Source organism: Bombus pascuorum, chromosome 13, assembly GCF_905332965.1.
Source record: "Bombus pascuorum chromosome 13, iyBomPasc1.1, whole genome shotgun sequence".
Classification (NCBI taxonomy): Eukaryota; Metazoa; Arthropoda; class Insecta; order Hymenoptera; family Apidae; genus Bombus; species Bombus pascuorum.
The window spans coordinates 12,733,226-12,742,542 of NC_083500.1; the positions used below are offsets into that span (position 1 = coordinate 12,733,226).

Consider the following 9,317-nt stretch of genomic DNA (forward strand, 5'->3'; position numbering starts at 1 on the left):
GTGTTTGCGCGTGCGATGATAACGTGGAAAAAAAACTTACATGGACAATTTTGTACATTCAGGTTGTGGCAACAGCTGGTGCCGTAGCCGTGAGGTTTATTCTTCAGAATACGCATTACAGTCGTTTCGTGCCAATTATCACATCCTGTTTAAGTCACAAGAGCAAAGATATACGTCGAGCATCGTGCGAATATCTAAATTTGATTTTACAAATATGGCCTACTCAAATATTACAGAAACACTTGACCATCTTACAAGACACAATCAAGAAAGGTATCGCCGACTCGGATTCGGAAGCAAGAGCCTTTGCTAGGAAGTAAATATTCCTCGTTGCTTCTGTTCGCCCCGTTTTAAACAAAATACCGGTTACATTTCCAATATTTCCAGATCGTATTGGGCATTCAAAGATCATTTTCCGGAACAAGCTGAGGCATTGCTGAACAGTCTCGACACTGCGTATAAACGCTCGTTGATGTCCCTTAGCAATAGCGGTAGCATTAACAGTCTGAACGTAGTGACCAGATCGGCCAGCGTTAGCCCTCGAACATCCAGACCAGTAATGAGCGCCACAGGTATATCTTCTTATCTTTGATTCGTTCTTATAAAATGATATTTCGAATAGAATAGGGACTGGCGTAGTAGATGTACGATAAATGCAGAGACGCAAGTAACGATACAGTGCGCTATATAAACTACTTCTCACTTTTTTTCATGCTGCTTTTGTGACTCTCCTTTGCATTAAACGTATCAAGGTAGTACGGAAAATTTGCATCAGTCTTCGGGTCAACCCCATGGCCCGCTCAGACGAACTCCGTCCTTGCCACGGTCTTATCGTCAGTCTGGTATTCCAGTTCTCCAAAGACCCACTGATAGTCATTGTAATTGTTACCTTCTCGTTCGATGCTTTGAAACATCACTGCGTCTTAGAATGTGCACTCTTGTACCTAATGTGTATCGTGTTAATCTCCTCTCATACCTACTCCGTATTTCCTAATCTTTCTTTCAACTTGCCTTCAGATCGTGCAACTCCGGGCGTTAGATCTACTAGCGCGATAGATTTGCAAGCCGCGCAAAGAGCTAAAGCGAGAATGATGTACGCGAATATGAGCAGACAGAAAGCGTCCCTTCGTGAGTAGTTTGCCCATCGGCAATCAATTTTCATTCTAGCTGTTATTGTACGCATTAAACGAGTTGCACCTATTCCACCGTCTCCTCTTCGTTTAGCACGACCCAGCAAATCACCGGACACAACCGCCGTTGCTAGCCCAGAAAGAACCGCGAGAACAAGGACCAGAGTATCTGGAGTGTCGCAATCTCAACGTAAGTACAAAGAAACGAAATAATAGTTAATCGCAATCTGTTTTTAGAAGGAACACCGTCTAATACAGTCCGTATTTTCTTAACGTTATACGTAACAGCTAGCAGCAGATCGGGATCACCGTCCTCCAGACTCAGTTACGCAACGTACAATCGCGAAGGAGAATCGTTAATCGCAAGACCTAGACGGTTATCCGGCCACGGGATCAGAAGTACCGGTAACAGTCGTGAACCAAGCCCGCAAAGATTTGGAATGGATAGAAGTTTCGCGAGCAAAATACGGTACGATGACGTATTTACCTTCGTATCGCTCTTTCATCTTAACCGTAACCAGATAAACAGCATTCGACATATATATATATTTAAACACACACACACACATATATATATATACGAAACGAAATATATAGGGGAAGAAGTTTACATATGTCTCCGACGGACAGGCCTCAGTCCAGACCAGTCATGGCACAAAAGATGCTGCAGCAGTCGCGTGAAGCGGAATCAGCGTTGGCGGACGCGCTTACCTTCGAAAATATTGACAATTACCCAAGGACGCCAAGAGGAAAGGGTGATCACAGCGATGACAGTGAAACCAGCAGCATATGCTCTGAACGAAGTATGGACAGCTTTAGGCGACCAAACGATGTAAGTAGACGCAGTGCGAGAGATTCTGTACGAGAAGACAGAGTAACCATCGTTTCATCGTACCGATATATATCGTATAAAGTGACAGACAATATTCGATATGGAATACATCAATTTCACCAACGATGTACATTATAAAAAACGTCACTTGTGCAGTAGCTTAATCATATATATATATCATATATATGATTCATCAATTTATTCTATCGCGACGCTTTCTTATCTTATGTTTATTTAAATAACGCTTTCCTAATCGATATGTAATAAAAAAAAAAAAAAAAAAGGCGCTTGCAGTGTTACTTTTATTTCACTTATTTCATCATTTATTAAATGACATGAAGATGCTTTAACCATATCTGCCTTCGATCATACGCAAGTTCACAAATATCATGCTGCGTGCTCGTGTATAAGCGTTGTTTATTATTTTGCCTAAAATACAGAATTACTCGAGATATTCTCATCTGCCACTGAATTCGCGTATTCGTATTTGGAAATATATCCCATCTTCCTAGATTCGACGACGGTCAGAGTAGAATTAGTCCACAAGCTTGAAAAACAGGCTTCCAGCATCCCAACATTGTAGATAACGCATGTATGGTTTTTTCTTTTGGTTTTGTTGCGGCGTATTTGTTTGGTTTGGACTAACGCGATGCGCCGTTCTGTTCTCCATATCTGTCCATCGTCCATCTACCCATTAGTCGTTCTCATGGAGTGGCTCTCAACAAAGACTGTATCGTGATATGTGGGATCAATCTATCCCAAAGGTTTGTTAAATTTAATATTCATTTCCATTTATTATTCATACATATTCGACTATATACATACTACCTGATACACTCTACGGTTGTATACTCTTCTGTCAAAAGAGGAAATATAGAACCCTACCGATAATACCGAACTTTGCAACCAAGTATTTACCTTGAACAAGGCCTTACACGTTGATGTTTATAATACGTATTATCGCGATAAATGACCGTTCAACTTGCAGGATATCAAGGAAATCATAGAGAATTGCGCGCATAAACATTGGGGCGATAGGAAAGAAGGTTTGGTCGGATTGCAACATTTCCTTTCAAATGGAAATACGCTTACAGCTACGGAATTGCGCAAAGTAACAGACATCTTTACGAAAATGTTCATGGATTCTCACACGAAAGTATTCAGTTTATTTTTGGACACACTGAATGAATTAGTAGCTACTCATAGCGAAGATCTCGGTGATTGGCTTTATGTTTTGTGTGCTCGACTTTTGAATAAATTAGGCACCGACTTACTTGGCTCGATACAAGCGAAAATACACAAAACGCTGGAGGTTGTTAGGTGAGACCGAATACCACAATGTCCGAGCTAATACGAATGTTGCTGCTATTTTACACAATTTTTTATCAATTGTTTTCCAACTTGTAGGGAATGCTTCCCCGGTGAGCAGCTTTTGCCGGCTGTAATGAGGTATCTGACGGATCCAACACAAACGCCAAACTCTCGCGTAAAAATAGCCACACTTGTGTTTATCACGCAAATAGCAGAAACGGCAGAACCGTCTGCTCTTATCAACTCTGCTGGGACAGCGCTCGCAAGGTTACTCGACTGGTCGAACGATGTCAAAAGCCAAGATGTTAGGAGGCATGCACAAAATGCTGTTATATCGCTGTATAATTTGAATCCTCCGAAAGTGACTATGATATTAGCTGAATTACCCAAGTATTATCAGGTAAGACGTTCTATATACATATATTATAGGGACGGTGTATATGTATGTCATATGCACATATGTATAGCGTTATACGGGCATTACATTATATACACATACATGTATTTTGTAGGAGGCGGCACTGCCTCTAGTGCAAAATCACTTGAGGAAATCGTCGGGTTCGAGTAATCCGGCGTCCCCTGGAACTCCGCCACCCAGGGCGCAGAGCTCGCCAGCTCGTTCGAAAGGTAAAGGTGACATTGACAATGCGGATGAAAACTTGGAAGAAGTTTACAAGTAAGTGACGGCCTTGATTCGATAAATCCTTATTGTTAGTCATTTTAATCTTTAAGCACTTGCCGCAGATCCTTAAGGCGTACGACAGCGGAGATACAAAATTATGGTTTCGAACGTTTAGAAAGAGCAACTACCAGCAAAGACAGTGGAATCAGCAATATGGCTGATGTCGAGGAAAAGATGGAAGGGCTTACATTATGCAACTCGGTAATTAAATAGTCGATGTACTGGTTAAAAGTATGCTATGTCTGAGAAGATGTGTCAGCATGCCGTTCGTTTCTCTTTTCTTTCCTTTCCTTCCCTTTTCCTCTCTTTTCTTTCTTCTCGTTTCTTTCGTCTCTTTTCTCTCTTCCCTCTTCTTTATTTCTTCTTCTTTTCTTTTGTCTATTAGGGTCGTTCGTCTTCTGTTTCTTCGCCCACGCAAAGGGGACGATCTGTGACTAATATTACAGTTAATGGTTCAAGCGATACGATCGCCGGGGATCTTATCCTACCTCAGGAAAATAATGGTTACAAAACTCATGGTACGTGTATACAATTATTTATAGGAAGGTTATTCATCGACTATTCAACGCCAATCTCTTCTTTTCTTCGTTTAACAAATGTTAATAAATCCGCGCAGGTTCATCACCCGAGTCGATAAAAAGGCCAGAAGTTTTAGATAATATGATTAAAACGTTGCAATCCAAGATGACACAAACCGAAGAAAAAGTATCAGCTCTACAAGAATTTCAATTGTACGTCCGCGAAGGAGATGCTTTGTATATTAAACAGAATTTTAAGTACGTATTATGCTATTTATTAACTCGGCCATTCTCCATTACTACTACGATTACGAAAACTCTGTTTATACGTTTTGGTTTTCTAGAAAGCTGCTCAAAACGTTGTTAGATAGTTTGACCAACGATAGCAAGAAAATGCAAGTAGAAGTACTTCAAACTTTGATCGATATGCTTAAATGTCCAGAGCTTGTCGACAGTTTTTCCGTCTATCCTGAATTGCTGGTTTTAAAAGTAATTAACGCGTATAAATTAGACGACCAGAAACAAGATTCTTCCACTAGTAGCAATTCAAGATCTCCGGTAAGTCTGTGAATTAGTTTCGTGATATGTGTATAGACGATTATTAATACCTGTTCCACTTGTCAGGTTCTCTGGATGGCGGAAAAATGTGCCGCAACGATAGCGATGATTCTAAAGCCAGAACAAGTGATTCACCTAGTATCGACTATAATAACTACCGAACCATATCCCCTGAATATGGGCGCGATAAAAATGCTTCACAAGGTTGTGGAACATTGGGGCCGCGATGCGATAGAACCTCATTTGTCGAAAGTCATGCCCGGTCTCATCAAAGTAAGCTGACATATATCGTACATATATGAATAAAAGAAAAAAAAAACCTTCCTTTCGTTCTATCTTCTAACGTACAATGTTAACTATTACGTTTCTGAACAGGCGTACGATGATAACGAAAGCGCGGTACGTAAAAGCGCTGTGTTTTGTATGGTGGCAATACATTTGGCAGTTGGCGAAGAATTGTTGAAACCTCATCTCAGCTGCTTGTATACCAGCAAACTGAAGCTTTTAAACATTTACATACAACGCGCGCAACAAGCAAACAGTCAACCGGCAAGCCCACGTAGCAATAGTAAAAATTAACTAACATCAAACTCCGCGACGCTTAGGATCGCGATACTTAAGAGATTTGCCCGTTTGAGTGTAAGGCATGAACGAATGCTGGTTAGCTTCCTCAGTAAGTCCAATCCGTGATGGCTACGATCGAGCAGTAAAACGATACATGTCGATGTTTTTCAATATGATAGACTGATCTACATGATTTCACGGCAAGGTGTATTAACGGCATACCTGAACTCCTGACAGTGATGTTGCACGAAAACAGGTAGTATGCAAGTTGTTTACGCGTACGTTTGCGTGTTTCGTTTATCGAGAAAATTTATGCCTGTTTCGAAGACAGAATCGCTTTAGATATAAGGTTCCTCCAGTCATAATACATGTATTTTTTATCGATACGTTACATCCTGATATTAAGTTGCAGCGTTGTTTCTTATTTTAAGAAAAACGGAAGAAAGAAAAAAAGGGAAAAATGAAAGGAAAAGGCAACGGGAGAAGCTTTAGGAAAAAAAAAATGCTCCTCCGCGTATCTTGTCAAGCTGGCAAAACATTGTATCGTGCCTCTTGTCAACTTTACGATTTTATATACTTTGAATTTTGTTCGCGATATCTCGTTAGGATATTGTATATATTTACGTATGTATCTCAGTGTATTGTTGTGCATCCCGTAGAGTTGATTGCGGTTGTTCGACAGGAATGCGATGCCAATGACCTAAGTATCGTCGATCTGACGCGAGTGAAAGTATGAGAAGAAGACAGTGCGACATCACTGCCGAGAGAGAGAGAGAGAGAGAGAGAGAGACTCATATATACTTTGTAAGCGGAATATACGCGAATGCCAATTATATCGATACCGAAAGACATTGTATAAAAATACGTTACACGCTTGTTCGCCGATTTACAAACATCGCTAACAGTATTGCACCTTGCAATGGATGAGTTAGGAGAAAGGTGAACACTCAAAGGTATCACGATGAAAAGTTCAAACTGAGAATAGGCGCTATGTTTGATATCGGTTCTGTATGAACAGTGAGAGTGAATAAATTTCATATAAAATATTTTCTTCGCATTTCAGCATGAACGACATAGAGAAGGCTCGCGCGAATATCGTATCTCAATAATAATTTTGCACGCGTGCATAATACGATTGTCACGGGAGCAGCTCTCTTACATGGGTCGTGTAGATCGAGATGTTGAAAAACAACAAACCATGAACATATTTGTTAAAAATCCGTGTGCTAGTCAGATTTCCAAGGACGCACAATGCCACGAGAGACGCAGACAAGAAAGTTTTTCGAGAGAACAACAGGAACGATATTTGAAGAGACAGAGTCTGCGAGAGAAACGGAGAGAATGCGACAGAGTGAATGAGAGATTATATGCGACGAAATCAGCAAAACTAGATTAGCAATGATTAGGGGAATGATATTCGAAACTAACGTTAATATTTAAACTATTCGTCACGTTGCCAATAATTAAACGAATGCTAAATCAAAGCTAACATAACGAGTTTAGTAATATTCTGTGCCATTGTCGTTTTTGTTTTATTTATATATAAGGATAAAATTATATATAAATATATACTTATCACCTTTCGTCTTTTCTTACTTACTAGTGGGTTCAAGTAACAGAACAATTTCACGATGAAATTGAAACTGAATGATCCAAGTATTGAAACGAAGAAAAGGAATAGACACTGCATTAACTAGATTTGATTGAACAATGTTCTCCAAAGACACGAATATTATGCATAAATCAAGTCGACGCATAAACCTTCTCCTAAAAGATTAGGAGGCAGGCAGACGCGTCTAATTCGATATGCTATGAAACACATGGTGATGTTTATTGATTTTTCAATTGGTGGCCAAATAGTGCCAAAAGCGTTGTTGCGCGACAGAAGAGCAATTGGTTTCGAATCGATCGTCGATCGATAATCAATAATCGAGTCAGACTATTTCTTTTACCTGGTGCCTTCGGTGTCGTCAGGACGAAATTTCTTCGAGGATCGTCTTTGATCGTCTTGTAAAAAAGAAAAGGAAAGCTATCGTTGAAGCGATCGTAGTCCGCAAGTAGCTAGAGAGCTCCTGTATTTGCTAATGTTGCGTAAAACGTACAGTGAAAGTTTTTCATTCGTTGTTACGATGCAAAACGGAAAAAGAAATCGAATTATTTATAATGTTCGTGATGGTTTCGCGACTTTGTCGTGTAACACGAGGAACCCACATTTTCGTGAATCGATACATGTATCATCGACATCGTCTAAGAATGTATCACGTCTATTTTCATAAATTGCGCTAATCGCAAAACGAATTGTACGGACGCGAATCGTCTTTACCGTTTGCGGTTTCGTTACAGTCAGGGTGAATAGTTTTCTCGTTCGCGGGAAATTGTTACCGACCGTTTTACATTTTACGGTATTAAGTGGATAGATTTTCGAGGGAAGAAACGTATGGAAGGTCACATATGTGTAGGATTTAGTGTGATTACCGATTTATCCAACATGAATATTTTAACGTTGCGTCTATCGATATCCTTTTTCGTAAATCATTTGTCATTTGTCGTAATTATTTAAAACAAGAAAAAGAAAAAAGAAAAAAAAAACAAACAAACAAACGATTTAGGGTTTGACCTGGTGTGTGCGGATCGTGCGTGCGTGCGTGCGTGCGTGCGTGCGTGCGTGCGCTTATATATGCACGCGCGCACACACGCATACATATTATTAAATAATAATAATAATAGAATCTAATGTAATATTAATACGGATTAGGTAGCTCATCGTCACTGCCTGCAGCGTTGGTCGTGCTGAGTACACGTGGACCTTGGCACTGCTGGACACTGCGTAGTGTCGCGATCGTTTATAAAGAAGAGAAAAAGAGGAAAGCTTGTTTTGTTAAGTTTTTGAGCATTATTATTGACAACAGGATTTATATTATATTTACTAATGCGTGTATGATACGTAGATATAAATATATTATGACACATTATCGAGATCCTTGCCACTCTGTTTGCATCACGACGACGACGATGATGATATCAGGCTATACGAATTTACTCCATACGCTTAACTCGCTCGTTCATCCTGTGTACCTTTGCTTTTGTTACTCGATGCTGTAATAAAAGGAAAGAATATCGAAAGAAAAGCAAGAACAAAGCATATTTCGTTGTAACTGAAAAGAAGGATCGTCGTAAGAATTTCAATGTCCGCGCGCATCCCGATCAAACTTGATACATGCTAGAAGCAAAACACACGCTTTAATTGCTTCGAACAATTAGACATAAGCGATTAAGCATACGGGCATACACTATGTCTGTCGTTGGGAAATCGTCGCGATGTAAAAAGGATATACTCTTTCACGCGTGGCGTTGATAACCGAATTGGCGTATAATTGAAAATCAAATTGTAGGAATTTTTCCTTTCTCTGCGTGGACAGAGAGGTCGTTTTGATATTCGATATTATTAACATTATTATTATTATTATTATTATTATTATTATTATTATTATTATTTCTGTCATTACCGTTACTACTACCACTACTACTACCGCTGCTGTTGCTGCTACTGCTGCTGATGCTACTACTACTACTACTACTATTACTACTACTACTACTACTAGTACTACCGCTACTACTACCGCTACTGCTACTACTACTACTGCTACTACTACTACTACTACTACTACTACTATCACTACTATTGATACTACTACTGCTACTGCTACTTCTACTTCGCTTTG

At 39.7% G+C, this 9,317-nt stretch overlaps 1 protein-coding gene across 5 annotated transcripts in view; it reads left to right on the forward strand.

Moving 5' to 3' along the window:
- LOC132913205 (CLIP-associating protein 1-A) overlaps positions 1 to 8,710 on the forward strand; it is a 28,757-nt gene extending 20,047 nt beyond the window's left edge. For 3 of the 5 annotated variants that reach the window (XM_060971297.1, XM_060971299.1, XM_060971301.1), the window contains 17 exons: positions 63 to 316; positions 388 to 572; positions 753 to 878; positions 1,018 to 1,128; positions 1,225 to 1,320; positions 1,419 to 1,599; positions 1,728 to 1,962; positions 2,661 to 2,726; positions 2,951 to 3,282; positions 3,370 to 3,673; positions 3,786 to 3,949; positions 4,018 to 4,156; positions 4,341 to 4,473; positions 4,572 to 4,731; positions 4,818 to 5,031; positions 5,098 to 5,304; positions 5,407 to 8,710. In XM_060971297.1, coding sequence (XP_060827280.1) covers positions 63 to 316; positions 388 to 572; positions 753 to 878; positions 1,018 to 1,128; positions 1,225 to 1,320; positions 1,419 to 1,599; positions 1,728 to 1,962; positions 2,661 to 2,726; positions 2,951 to 3,282; positions 3,370 to 3,673; positions 3,786 to 3,949; positions 4,018 to 4,156; positions 4,341 to 4,473; positions 4,572 to 4,731; positions 4,818 to 5,031; positions 5,098 to 5,304; positions 5,407 to 5,610 — 3,111 coding nt within the window. In that variant the 3' untranslated portion in view covers positions 5,611 to 8,710. The remainder of the gene's footprint in view (positions 1 to 62; positions 317 to 387; positions 573 to 752; positions 879 to 1,017; positions 1,129 to 1,224; positions 1,321 to 1,418; positions 1,600 to 1,727; positions 1,963 to 2,660; positions 2,727 to 2,950; positions 3,283 to 3,369; positions 3,674 to 3,785; positions 3,950 to 4,017; positions 4,157 to 4,340; positions 4,474 to 4,571; positions 4,732 to 4,817; positions 5,032 to 5,097; positions 5,305 to 5,406) is intronic. The other 2 variants (XM_060971298.1, XM_060971300.1) reach the window with 2 other exon arrangements.
- The last annotated feature ends 607 nt before the right edge of the window (positions 8,711 to 9,317 follow it).